The 15,114-nt window shown below is 38.9% G+C and overlaps 1 protein-coding gene across 1 annotated transcript; it reads left to right on the forward strand.

Annotated features, from left to right (window-relative positions):
* The first annotated feature begins 7,161 nt into the window (after positions 1-7,161).
* LOC103149054 (uncharacterized) lies at positions 7,162-9,138 on the forward strand. Its single transcript, XM_007568071.2, has 2 exons — positions 7,162-7,224; positions 8,011-9,138. The coding sequence occupies exon 2, from the start codon at positions 8,038-8,040 to the stop codon at positions 8,893-8,895; it is 858 nt and encodes a 285-aa protein (XP_007568133.1). The 5' UTR covers positions 7,162-7,224; positions 8,011-8,037; the 3' UTR covers positions 8,896-9,138.
* The last annotated feature ends 5,976 nt before the right edge of the window (positions 9,139-15,114 follow it).

Consider the following 15,114-nt stretch of genomic DNA (forward strand, 5'->3'; position numbering starts at 1 on the left):
AGTCCCATTGGAAACGCACCACGAAGGTTCCGCTCTCGAGCAGATTAATATGATTTCAATATTTCTGACCTTTTTAATCAGGAGATTATTAATTATTAATTTTTAAACGGTTATGGACTTAAAACCTCCTAACAGAGAGAGTTTCATTCAATGTATTATCACAAAACATATAATTGTTGCTATTTTTTCTACTGTTTTAAATTATTTATTTATGTTTGCTTAAATACAAAATAAATAAATGTTAAAATGTTTTAATTACTTTCCCTCGTTTATCTATTTTAAAAAAAATCCCAACTTTATTTCTTAATTTTTATTTATTTAATTAGAAATCATATTAAAAGAATAATTATTAATATGCTGTAATTTTCTCCTTCTTTCTTTCTTCCTTTATTTCTTTCCTTCTTTCTTTTTCATTTTCTTTTTTATTTCTTTCTTTAATATAAAGATTTAGTTTATTTCTTAAAAGTTGTAATTTCTATATATTCCAGTTATTTTTATGTTGCAGTATTCATTTATTTACTTATTTTTACACTTAATTTGGAATATTTTTGTATTTCTATTTTTTTTTTCATTAAAGTGCGAGTGTAAACTTTTATATGTTTGTAATATCATCAATATCAAACATCCACTTTAGCCCTGAGACACCATTAGAGCGCTTGAACTGCTGTAGCTATGTTTTGTTTTAGGGTTTTTGTTTTTGGGTAAATGTACAGAAACAAACCAGGAGACATTTTGTTCAGATTTGGTTTGCAGTTTTTCCGTCCTCATCTTTGTTGTCCCGTAGATGCTTTAGATTGTGTTTGCATTGACATGCCATACTACACCACAGCTTCATTTGCTGTCTTTGCATACATACTGGGTTTAGAACGAGAAACTTCATACGCTTTTACGTCTCCATTTCATACTAAATGACAGCTGAGAACTCTAATGACTGCCCCACCGGGATTCAGTTACACGAAAACATTAGATCGGTTTGGTTTGTTGGTTTTAGTCACACCGGCGTCACCAATACATATAGAGTCATGGTCCAATTCTCTGACAGTCAGAACCAGAAAGACGAGACATTCAGGAGAAAAACGAGAGGAAAGATCCAAACTAACAGGTACATTTCTATACTATTCTCAGGTATTACTTTTTCACACAATACTGAGAATCATTTTGTCCAGAATATCCTGAATTATTTATGGATTTGATTAGTTATTTGACATGTTTGTGGTAGTTAGAGTGATCTATTTCAGTTAATTGTCTTAGTTTTGATAACAGTCTTTGCTTAAATGACTGAGGAATCTTTTTATCTGAAGTCCAAATTGCTCAACGTTAATATTCCAATTATCACAACAACTCATTATATTGAATTACAGCCAATTTTCCAACATGTCTTCAGGTTTGCAGACATTTGTTCTGCTCAGAGACAAATGTCTCCTTTAGTCTTCAAAACATTTCAGATATGGACTTTGACTGGGCCATTGCAACGTCTTAGTCCTCGTTTTTCCAGCTGTTCTGTTGCAGCTGTTGTGTGGCAGAAAAGAAGCATTTCCATTATATATTCCTGTCATTCCTTCCTGTCTTGTCTGACAATGTGGTCAATAACACAATTACTCTTTACAAACAATGATTAAACTTTGAGACTTCTTAGTCTCAAAGTTATAGATTATATATATTTTTGAGGAGACTCAGATTTTTGAGTGGAAATTAATGTAATTTTATGCAACACTGGCAGAAATCAAACTATCATCTGCAAATGTGATGATATGGATATGTTACAGACAAAAAAGGATAATTAATTAGCGACTGTTTTTGGTTTCTGCTCTTCTTCTTAGGCCATGTCTGTCAACGCTTCGTCGTCTCTTAATATCCTTCCTGTCTCCTCAACCTCCAACTCCTCTGACGTTCCCTTTTTCATGGCCTGTCGGCACTCAGTGGCCACAAGAGTGATATTCATGGTTTACAGCAGCATCAACTCTCTGCTCCTGCTCCCTCTCTACGTCTTCGTTCTCTACATGGAGATCCAGCGTTGGAGACATCAGCACTCTGCCGGGGCGACACTGACCCCCTCCGACTTCTTCACCCTCAAGATGATGATCCTAGAGATCATTTGCGTTGTTGGATCTGTCCTTTTTACGTCAAGCTTTTACAGTGAAAGTCAGATTCTCTTTCTGGGTGTATATTTATTCTGTATCATTTTACCAGGACAAACATTTTTACATGTGCTGACCTGCGCTGACCGCTACCTCGCTGTTGTTCACCCCATTGCCTACATGCACAGTAAGGAAACCCACAGGGTCAAAATTAGAGTCATCAGCAGTGCTTCGGTTTGTCTGCTGTGTTTGGGATGGGTGAGGGTGCTACAGTTGAACTTGCCAGACTTTCCCTCTGTTCCTTTTTTCCTTATTTTAGTTCTCACCATAAGTGTGATGGTTTTCTTCTGCTGTTCTGTTCTCTGGGCTCTAACTCAACCAGCGACAGATCAAAACAGACAGGCTGACCAAACCAAACAGAGAGCTTTTTACATGATCCTGGCCATAACCGTCACTCTAGTGCTGAGATTTGCTGGGCTCCTGGTGGGTTTTGGGTTAAAACACGTGCTCTTTCTGGATCCCAGGAGGCTGTGCGGATTCCTGGATTCAGGAATCTTCCTGACGTTTCCCAGTAGTCTGGTTCTGCCGCTCCTGTTTCTGCACAGAGCGGGAAAACTAACCAGCTGTATAAACTAGAGCATTGGGTTGAAATGTTCTGGATGTCAGCTTTTACTTTTCTAACGTCCTGTTAGACTTAGCTGTGCAACAGTGCTAAAATTAGCTTTTACTATGAAAAAAACGACACCTGATCATTATTCGTTTTTAACGAGTCACTGTCAGCCTTATATTAGTGATGTGAAAACACAAACTAACAGCACAGATAAACAACGACACAGGAAAAGGTTTTCTAATGAGGTGGTTTGATGAACTGAATGAGTCTGTTTTAATTAGTAAATGCTGAACTGTTTTGTTTGCTTCTTGTTTAATGTAAACAAATGTTGCATTATTTTCCACCTTGATTTGTAGAAGTTGTTTGTCCTAATAGGGTTTCCTTCATATTATGTTAATTTCGCTTTTCTAATTTCCTGTAAGAGATAGTTGCACTGCAGTGTTAACACAATCTGTACACAAGAAGATGTGGAATTATGTTCTATCAAAAACAAATGATAAAAAAGATATTGGTCTAATTTTCTAATTGTCTGCTGCAGCCAGCTGTGCTACAGCATCAACAGCTTTTAAGTAAAATCAGGAGTTTTGACTTGGCTCTGATGCTTTTCCTCATTTTTCTCTTTCTTCCTCCAATCTTTCATAGATAAAACTCTTTATATCCATAAGTAAATGAAAAAGTCTAATTTTCAGAATGGTCCATTTTAAACACAAGTATAAAAGAATAAAAATTACAGTTAAGTCTCAAAGAAAATGTAATTTAAAACCACAGTGCCATCTTCTGGCGAAATGTGTGCATTGCAACATGACGCAGCACTTTCCAGATTTTTTATTAGCATTTTTTTTTAAATGCACTCTTATTTCTTCCAACTTTACAGTGACGTGTTACTCTGTGTTGATCTGTCTTTAAAAAAATAAAATCATGTTGTGTTTTGAAAACAGCTTCATACATTTAGAAAAACCTTGAAATGCAACTATTAACCTGTCATTCACGAGAGGACCTCTGACAACCTGTGAATGACAGGTTAAATGTAAAGTTAAAGCCCATTTGTTTTTAAAGAAGCCATTATGAAAATAAAATGAACGATGAGAAAACAAAACTCACAGAACAATTAATTCTCCTGCATGCAAACTGGAGCGGCTTCATTTGTTTAATTCATTAATTAAACAAATGAATAAAAACAGCAGCTTGTTTCTGTTGATTGTGCTTTATTTGGCACCTGATGGATAACTCTGATAAATCACCTGCAGGCTGATGGTTACTGATGATGAACTCAGACATGAAATCACATGAACTGACATGTTAATTTGGAGAGAAACATACAGAGATGTGCATGGACACAAGCAGGTTAAACAGGATTTATCACTTAAATCATCAGAATATTACACACTGCAGGTCTAAACACAATAAGATTTATTGTTTTATTTTAAAAAAATGACAAGATCCAACTTTAACAATTACATGATCCATAAATGTATCTAGTAATTACCAGATTCTAGTAATTAGAATCTCCTAACATAACGGATCAGAATTGACAGATCAGTTCTGATCCGTCTGAACGGATTAGAATTGAAGTAAATTTTATTAAAATTGTGGACGAACTGAGCTGCATGAAGTGACTTCAGTCAAAGTATTTCTGAACTCTAGATATGTGAGTTCATATCTAGAGTAGCTGAAAACTGATAATTATTCCGATGAGAGAAACTTCGTTGGACTGCAGTTCTCCAGAAACATCCATTCTTCAGATCGACTCTGTTTACAGATGCAAACATCCAGAATTATCTGAATATGTTAGCAGTTTTGTGGCAAAACTTCTAAAATTTCTACAGTAATAAGGTGAGAAAGTCCAGATTCATTTCTCTACTTTTCCTCCTGCATGATTTTTGTTTTGTCTTGAAACGATTTGGTGCCCAAGAATCCAGTCTTACATCTGTGTTTTATGAAACAAACATGTTTCCACTGCAGCTTACTGTTGATACGAGGAGCGGCCATATTGGAACACAAAGTGGGAACTGGTGGTCGTGGGTTTTAACGCCAACACATTTAAATAGTGGCTCATCAGTCATTTTCTAACATGCAAATAAAATTTATGTTTTAAACAAGCAGACGCCTCTAAACCTTCTAAAGCTTCATCTGTTTGGAAGAAACGCTGCTGGTGAGATTTGTCTCTTATAGATGAAGTTTTTTTGTGTTTTTATTCATTTACATGGGAGAAACATTCAGGTGTTCCAGATGTTTCTACTGACTTTTAAACAAATGAAGATTATTGGATTAAACTGAACTGATTTTGTTTTGTCTGAACGGATCAGAATGGAAGTAAATTTGATTAAAATTGTGGACGAACTGAGCTGCATGAAGTGACTTCAGTCAAAGTTTAAATGTTTTAATCTGCTGCTTTCATTATGGGGATGGAAAATATGAGATATTCCTAAAACACAGTCTGACCAGTCCAGACTCCTTATACAGTTAGAGCTGTTTATTATTAGAGCTACGCTAAGATGGTAAAAATAAAATCACCACAATAAAATCGTACAAGAATAAAGTCACAATGTTACAAGAATAAGGTAAATATTACAACTTTATTCTCACTTTATTCTCACTTTATTCTCAAATTTTGTGACCTTATTATAGTAATATTTCAACTTTATTCTGTTAATATTATGATTTTATTCTTGCACGACTTTGTTCTTGTAACATTTTTCATTTATTATCAAAATATTGTGACTTTATTCTCATAATATGGATTTTTTTTCTCTTAATTTTATTATTTCCTTTTTCTTAGGATGATCCTTATATTGTAGATTTTGATGCATCTTCGTCATAAACATGTTTCTGATGGTAATTAAAGTTATTTTATGACTCAAGGGAATCTTCTGGGTTTGTAAACAATTAGAAACTTATCAAATTATAAAGGTTGTCCAGGCAGGAATTTGGTTTAAGTCCCAAACACTTTGATATTTCCTAGCAGTTTTTTGTTTCCACAGCGAATTAAATCCTTCCATGTTTTTAATTTTTCCTCCAGATGCGATGTCCATCAACTCTTCGCCTCCTCCAACTCATCCGCTGAGGATTTCCACGCGTGTGCCTGAACTCTCCTGAGAGCTTGGCCATCTACACCACCTACACCGTCATCAGCGTCTCCTTCCTCCCGCTCTACGCCTTCGTCCTCTTCTTGGGTTTCCAGCAGAGGAGGCGTCAGCGCCTGGCGCCGTCAGGCCACTCCGACTTCTTCACCTTCCAGATGGCAGCGGTGGAGGTCACTGGCGTGCTGGGCTCCGTGGTTTATGTTGTGGGAACCCACATGGAGAGTGAGGCAATGGTCCTGTTGGGGATGTTTCTGTTCTGCGTCATTTTTCCTGGCCAGAGCTCCTTCCATGTCCTGACCTGTGTGGAGCGCTACCTGGCCATCGTTCATGCCGTCAAGTCCGTCCAGTGGAGCGAATCCATCAAAGTCAGGGTCAGAAACGTCAGCACGGCGTCCGTCTGGCTGCTGTGCTTCGGGTGGTTGGGTTTACTGAAGCTGTACCTGCCTGACTTCCCCACCGCCCCTCTGCTGCCCTTCCTGGGCATCTGCTTCCTCATCACCACATTTTGCTGCCTGGCTGTGCTTCGCTTTCTGAGGCGGCCAGGGCCGAGGGAGCGAGCGGACCAGTCAAAGCTCAGGGCCTTCAACATGATACTGGCCATAACTCTGACCCTGCTGCTGAGAATAGTTGGATATCTTGTGTCTTTCGGCCTCAGTGATATGATTTCAATAGATCCAGAACATCTATGCACGTTTCTGGATTCGGGGCTGTGGCTGACGGTCCCCAGCAGTTTGGTTTTACCTCTGCTGTTTCTGCACAAGGCCGGGAAGCTGCCATGTTTCAGGAGGAACTGGAAGAATGGACCGTAGTGAGGTCCGGATTGATACTGAAACAGCAGATCGATTCTTACCAATACTGTCAATACTTCGATCATTTTAGATGATATAACAAAACAAGAGCTTAAAAAGAGACTCATTTAGGCAAGACCTAAAGCTTTGTTCACATTTGTTATGATTTTCTGCCGTTGCTAAAATAGCCTAGCTGTGATAAATGAGGCTGCTAGCTCAATCTGATTTTAACATGAACACATTATGATGTCTTGTTTGATTGAGACTGCATATCAATAACTTCAGAGTTATTGTAAAGATGTAAATGTAAAGATAAACCTAAAAACTGTGGAAGTAAATCTTTATGAAGCTGTAGTTCAGAGAAAAGGTCACTTTTCATGTCATATATACAGCAGTTTGTACAGCAAACATCCTGACAGGTTGATATGAAATAAAGTCCAGAAACAGACAATAAATCAAATTCATAGTTCACCAGCACTTTTTATGATTAATGGAAAAAAACAAAAAAGTTACAATAAATCACAAAGTTTGCATGATGCAAATAAGCTGTCAGCTCGTCAGTTTCCCTCCCACTAGTTAAAACCCTCAGATGAACTTAACCAAGTTATTCAACAGAGACGCCTGCTGAACTCAGCCAGCAGCAAGAAACCAAACAGGCTCACCAGGTCAGTCTGTTTAATTATACAATGCACAGGACGGCAGGACTTTTCTTTCAAAATTACCAAGAGTTTTCTTTCTCCCAACTGAAACCACTTCCTCCTGCCAAAATGCATTTTAAAAATATTGACCTTTTGCAACTACGTCACTTCGAGGGCGTCGGAAGTGAGGGATGGGAGTGTTGAACAGAGACTGAAATTGTTTTCCTACGTTGTTTTTGTCAGTTTATTAATGGCTTTTACTTGTCGGAGTCGAGCTAATTTGTCTGTGGAGGTAACTCACCTGGTTGGGGCTCATAGCCGGAGGGATTTACTAAAGTTGGAAACAGTTAGCTTAGAAACCGACCCGAACCTCCTCCCTCTGACGTGTCGATCAAATTACAGACTTTGCCTGAATTCTCGCCACATGGTTTATATTAATATGTCATAAACAGTGTTTCCCCTTAGACCCGAGCAGCATTAAAACCGAACAAAAGAGATGCTGACCAGTTTTTTCCCCATACATGCTAGGCTACATGACGGTGCGGCGTTGTTTCCATGGTTACCAATGGTCAGACGCTGCCTTCTCCATAATGCGATATTTGATATCATCTTCATACGTGTCCATAAAGTATATGAACATTAATCTTACCGCGGTCACACCGAGATTGACGGCTGCTGTCCATCGCGCCGCATCTTTCTGCTTTGAAAGTTATACAAAAAATGACCAGTTTGGTTTTCATCCTGATCTGTTTGTGATCAGCGTGACGTCACGTGCAAAGGGTCAGTAAAACTCGTCTGTTATTGTATCTCCAGGGTGGAAACGTCTTCTTTCCCTCCGCCATGCTGATCAACTCCTCTTCCAGCACCTTCTGCTCCTTCAACACCTCCCTCCATCCTGTCACCTTCTCCTGCTTCAGCAACATCAACCATGTCATCCATTACTACTGCTACACCCTCACCAACCTCCTCATCCTCCCTCTGCACCTCTTCATCTTCTGGATGGGTTTCCAGAGATGGCGCTCCACCAGGCCGGCTGCAGGACAGAACAGCCACACGGACGTCTTCACCTACTGGATGTGTGCAGCAGAGACCCTCTCTTCTTTTGGGTTTTTATCTTTCAGTTTTGGCGTTGGAACCTGCAGAACAGCCAACATGGTGTTTGGTTATCACCTTATCTCCTTTACTGCTCCTGCACAGACTGTGTTTCACTGTCTGACCTGCATAGAGCGCTATCTGGCTGTGGTTCACCCCATTATCTACATGAAGCTGAAGAAGTCACAGGGAACCAGAGTCAGAAACGTCTGCATTGCTGTTGGCTGTCTGCTGAGCTTCGTGATGTTTGCTTTGGTTCCCGTGTTTTACCCTCACTTCCCCACCACAGTGTACTTCTCCATCTTCGCCTTCATCATCATGACTATGAGTTTCTGCAGCCTGGCTGTCTTCTGTGTCCTGATCACGCCGGGAATGAAGATGGATCAGACAAAATGGAGGGCGTTCCACACCATCCTGGCCATAACCGTCGCGCTGGTGCTGAGGATTTCTGGGCAGAGCGCATCCATGGCCATTCTGCATCAAAACCACAGAGTAGAAAATCACTGTGCAATCTTTCTATCCGGGTTCTGGTTCTGTTTGCCAAGCAGTCTGGTTCTACCGCTGCTGTTTCTGCACAGGAATGGGAAGCTAACCTGTCAGGAATGAAACTTCAGACCTGGAGTCACGTCTAATTACTGGAATCTGAGTTATTGCTGTACAATTATGCATGAACATAGAAATAATATCAGGTTTGTCTGTAACAGATGATTAAGTAAAGATTAAAATGCAGATGAATGGAAGATGAATCCTACTTTACTAATAAAATGTTTGTGGTCAGAAGTGAGAGGTGGATAAATGCTGGACTGAAACAGCCTATGTTTTGTGTTTAGTATTTTTCTTTTAAAATAAAGCCAAACTGGATGACAAACTGCCTTGATTACTTCTTAACACTTATCAAATATCCACATGTTAGCATCCATTACTCAAGTTTACTTTGAGGTCGCTTTCCTGCTCCTGGCAGAAACTTCAAAACTTGTTTAAAAAGTGTTTTAAAAACTTTCTGTGAGCTTAAATGGAAGCGTAAATCTAGCTGAGCTGGAAAACGACCACAATGCAGGAGACATTTTGGAAGAATGTGAAACATTATTCTGTTATCTGGATGAAAAAGGAAAAAACGTGCAAAATGAAATTGATCAAACCCGTCAAACAGCCCCTCCTCTTACAGGATTAAAACTTATAACAGCTTCTAACTTCAGAGTAAAGTTAGGCTGTCAGGCCTTCAGGTTGTCCTCATTCAGCCTCATTAGCTAAACCAGCTGCCTAACATTCATCACATCCCTGTTAGCCATTAGCTTTGCCTTCTCCTCGTCAGTCAACATGATGTCAGCAGTTTTGTTTATCAAACTGCAGCCTTAAAAGATCATAACTTCATGTGGTTGCTCAGCAACCAGCACAGCCAATCGTATCCACAGACTCGTTCCCTGCAGCGTCCTGCAGATCTTTACATGCCAGGATCTTTGTTAAATATTATGCAGATTGTCAAGACTTTTCTGAGTTTTAATCCCTTTTCTGTCCAGAAATTAACTCTTGAATAACAATAATATCAGTTCATAGCATCAGAAGCAGGTCAATCTGTCTCTGTCCATTAGATGACTGGAACATGCAAAGGTCTTGTACGTTTTGCACAAACACAAATCCATCATCAATAATCCTCTGAAGCTGCTTCACACGTTTCACCTTCTTCACTTTGACAAACGAAATGTTTTGGCCATCAGCAGCTTCCAGCTCAGTCTGGGCCGAGACGAGTAAAAATCAACTCCAACTGGTCCAGATCTGAATCTAACTAGACTAAATCAGGAGGTGGAACGACGTTTCTGACATTAGCAGAAATGAAATCGGGTCGTTAGGAGATTCTGCTCCATATTCAAATCATCTCTTCAGAAACTCAGACCTCAGCTGAGTGGTTGGCCATTTGTGGTTTTCATGTCAAGTAAAACCAGGATTTTTTTCAACCTGTTTTATCAATGGTAAATGGACTGAACTGAACTTACGTAGCACTTTTCCAGTCATTTTGACCACTCAAAGCGCTTCACACTAGAGTCACATTCACCCATTCACACTCACACATTCATACACCGATACGCAGATCGGTAGGCAATAAATGTTGGGAGGGAAACGACTCCAAGCCAGACGGAGCAGAGAAGCGTTTTTATCTGATTGGACGGTTTAGTGCAGGGTAGGTCTGAAACATTTAATCATCTAACGACAGTTTTATCATTTTCTATTTCTGTGTTTATTGATAATCTGTAGTTAAATTTGACTGAAAGTGATCAAATATTGAGCGTTTTAACTGATCTGGATGCATTTAGTTCCATTAGAGAAAATAATGTAGCCGTTTTGGGACGGCTGTGGGTTTATTTTATAACAATATATGTATGAAAGCTTCTTTATAGCTATTCCAACACATATCATGTTGGTGCAGATTTATGTTTTTTTTTAAATCAACTTTACAGCAACATCATGGTAACAGAAATATGTGAAGATGCAGAAGGCGACTGCAAAACAGTCATAATTTTCAACATTTTCAGTATTTTAGACTTTTATCTGGAGCAGCTTTAATGAATTTGCTTCAGTAAGAAACACGACATCCTGAGATTACACTTAAATGTGTTCATCATTTCATTACAGTTATATTTTTAATGTTCTTGTTTCAAGAAAATATGTACTAATGCAACAGTGGACGGAGTAAGAGCAGCTTTACTTCACCACATCGTCACTGATGTAAAACAATATTTGGTAAAAATGTGACTCAAGTCTTGAGTCACATTTTTACCAAATTTTACCAAACAGGAAGGTTTAGCTGCCAAACCTTCCTGTTTGGCGGCTAAACCAGTGTCCTTGTACGTCATGTGGCCAGAATAAAAGAAAGTTGACCTTCCTGTGTTACACATTAACAGCCCGTGGAAACAGGAAGTCATTAAGTACTTTAATTGAATTTTTTTAAAAAGTAAAGCATATGAAAAGTTCCTTCAGGATACGAATATCCTGAGGGAACTTTATATAACCAAAATATAAAGTTATATGAAAATGTTGGTGTTTTAGAGACAAATAGGAAATTAATTTATAATAATAACAAAATTCAGGCAAAAAAATATTATTCCCAATTAGTTTCTTTCAAAATAAACTCATGAAACATGTGAATTGTTGGTTAAAACGAAGCTGTGAAGCTGCTCTCGGTTTCTCCTGTTCAGTTTTGTTTATGAGGTAAATTTTCCCCGACACCTGAAGGTCACCAGACCCGCCAAGCAGTTCGTTTAGCTTTATAACCAACAGTTATTATTATGTAACATTCATATTTGTGTCACTAACTTTAAATTCTCAGTGTTTTCAGAATACAAACCAGTTTCCTGTTGGGTTTGGACCAAACCTGGAGGCTGATAAACGTTTTTACTGTTGATTAAAACTGTTTTCCATATTCTTGTTGTTTAATTTCTGTTTATTTTCTCATTTTTTTTGCAGACCATGTCCCTCAGGTTTATGTCTGTCCCTTCTGTCGTCTCTCCTCTCTTCAACATGTCCAACGTCTCCGTCAGTCACTTTTTGCCAGGATGTAAGGTTTCTGTAGGATTCAAGGTCATCTACGCGGCGTACGCCGTCACCAACCTGCTGCTCCTCCCGCTCTACGTCTCCATCCTCTGCCTGGGTTTCCAGCGATGGCGGCGTCAGCCATCAGCTGCTGCAGGCGCAGCAATCAGCCACTCCGACTTCTTCACCTACCAGATGATGATCGCTGGGATTTTTGATGTCTTCGGATCAGCTTTGGTCATTTTGGGAAGCCACCTGGAATCTCAGATAACGTTCCTGACGGGAGCGTATCTGTTAGGCTTCGTTATTCCCAGTCAGACCATTTTCCACGTCCTGACCTGCGTGGAGCGCTACGCGGCCGTGGTTCATGCCATCGCCTACATGAACCTGAGGGAGGCGGTCAAAGTGAGAGTCAGGAACATCAGCACGGCGGCCGTGTGGCTGATGGGTTCTGGGTTGTCTGCTTCAATGACAATGTATCTACCGAACTTCCCAACAGACGTGCTGCTGCCTTGTTTGGCCATTTGTCTGATTGTTACGTTGTTCTGCTGTCTGTCTGTCCTGCATTTCCTGAGGCGTCCAAAGCCAGGGGGCGCTAGAGGGAACCAGCAGAACACCGACCAATCAAAGAAAAGAGCCTTCAACATGATTTTAGCCATAACCGTCACTCTGGCCCTGAGGATGCTGGGTATTCTGCTTTCCGTAGGGGTTAAGAGTTTAATTTCAGCTGATACAGAATATCTGTGTGCACTGATGGACTCGGGGGTTTGGCTGCTGGTGCCCAGCAACCTGATTTTACCGCTGCTGTTTCTGCACAGAGCAGGAAAGTTGTAGTTTCAGGATGAGAAGAAACAGAACAGCAGAACTCAACTCAAACTGTTTCTGAGCATTTTAGAAGAAAAGGGAACGAACAACCGAAACAAATGCAGCGTCAAATCTTTCTCATGTGTGGATTGGTTTTGCTGAATGGTGGATTGTTTAAAACTGCTTCAGGAATCTTAGTGTGATGCTTCCTTATTGGTCCAGAATAACTGGGTTTGATTCTGTTTGTGGATTCTTGGATTAGCTCTGTAGATGGCGCTGTGCTCCAAATTTTGGTGGTTTGTTGCTCTTTGGGGAAACTTTTTCCCTGCCAAGCAGCAGCTCAGACTTCTGGGATTCACATCAGAAGTGGTGGATGCAGCAGGATGCTGCAGCGTGTAGCTGGATGCAGCAGAATGCTGCAGGATGCAGCAGGATGTAGCTAGATGCAGCTGAAACCAGTTCCAGATGACATCGCCTGACCATATTTAATTAAGTTTCTGATTTCTTCATCCTGTTAGACATTTTTCAGGTTAACAGAAACCGATGAATAATTTTGTTTTGCAGCTACACACAGATCTGCGTCACAGTTCGTGTTTTTAGATTGATTTTGTCCCTCATACTCACAGGTAATAAAGGTTCTCTGTTGATGTTCACAGAGAAAATTTGGTGAATATTTAATCTAGATGGAATAGTTCTATGTTCATTATCTGAGAGCTGGTAGTTTCCCTCCCTCCAGTTCTGCCCTGTTAACTCGCTGTAGCGTTTCTACACCTGTTCTATGTACTACCTGTGTGATAACAGAGATTAGACAAAGTGGGATAGTAATTTACTACATTTAATTGAGTAACTTTCTTAAATGTTTGGATACATAAAAGGTGCTAGTATTTTTGCTACACTGTACTTTTACCTTTGTTTGAATCATTTTATTATGAAGTATCAATACTTTTACTTTGTATTGTGAGTAGCTTCACTGAATTATATCTGGATTATTCTGAAATAAACTGGTTTTGGAAAAAATATTTATTTTGCTTGATTTTCTTGAATTTCTTTTATTATGAATTATTTTCATTTTGGTCTTTGAAATACCAACATTTCTACATAAATTTACACTTTGGTCCATCTGATTCTGTCATTTACTTGAGCTGCCTTTCTACAAAACACTGTTTTACTCTCACTGTGTGATTTCTTGGGCGGCTACTTTCTGCTTTTACTTGAGTAAACATATGTTGAACTAGTTCTACTTTTACTCTGTTTTTAGATTACACCAAAACAACAAACACTTTCAAACTGGAGCTAAAAAACATTCAAACACATTATTAGAAAACATAAAGTCTACATGACCAGACTGTGATACTTTTGTACCAAACTGGATCTCTCTGATCAGAACCACGGTCAGCGCCCAGGTTCACATCAGACCAGAAACATTCTGAAGGATGAAGAAAATAGAAAAGGAGAAACAAACAGACACAGCACCATCTAGTGGTGAGAAATAAATGAAATCATATCGATACAAAATAAATATGGATACAGAATCAACTTCAATACTTGACTTATAGATGACAATGTTGGAATGTCAGGAAAACAAAGGAGACAAATGTTGTTTTCTAAATGTTATTAGTTTCTTACAAACAGTTTTAATGTTCAGTAATTAACTTCATTCTGTAACATGAATAATTATGAATGGACCGGTCACTTTGGTTTGGTTTTCCTGAGCCTCTGATGTAAAGTTATGGGTTTGTTGTGAACATGTTTCATGCAGCTGAACAAACTGATCTGACTCGGGTCGCTCTCATCACTCATGGTTTTTATAACATGCAAAATGCTGTTCTGCACATTTCCAGCTGTTAGAGGAGAAAAAGTTTGAACTCAGCCTGCTGGGAGTCGGAGTGTGTGAGGAGCAGAGGAAACAGGAAGCTCCTGCAGAGACGGTCGGACCTTTTCATGTTCTCCTCTACATTCATGAAAATAGATCCAACATGGTTGGTTTAGATAAATCTTGTTTTTAAACATTTCAGAGTTTTATTTGTAGTTTAAATTTACACCAGTAGCACCAAATGTTTAGTTGAAGTTAATTTGAAATGTGTGATGTGATTTTATTTCAATACATTCTGGTTTAGGTTCAATCGTTTCTGAAAAATCAGAAAATAAAATCGTTGTTTTGTTAAAACATTTATTTTCCATTTCAGTGCATTAACCCATTTTAAAATTGTTCTTTAGCAAAAAAAAGACCTTAAAAAATCAAGTCCTGATGCAAAGACATTTCATAAGTCTTACTAATATCACTAGCAGATTATTTCACTTAAAACATGAGAAAAACGTCTTAATGTGAAATAATCTGCCAGTGCAGCAGACACTTCATCATCAATGGTGAGAAATTAAAACAATCTCCTGTATCTTGCTGTAAAGTTAGTTACAAGTTAGTTTTGTCTTATTTCATGTTTACTGAGAAATGTGCAGTAGAAATAATGCAATAGTTTTTCTGATTTTACTTTTTAT

The sequence above is a fragment of the Poecilia formosa genome, unplaced genomic scaffold (assembly GCF_000485575.1).
Source record: "Poecilia formosa unplaced genomic scaffold, Poecilia_formosa-5.1.2 Scaffold217, whole genome shotgun sequence".
Classification (NCBI taxonomy): domain Eukaryota; kingdom Metazoa; phylum Chordata; class Actinopteri; order Cyprinodontiformes; family Poeciliidae; genus Poecilia; species Poecilia formosa.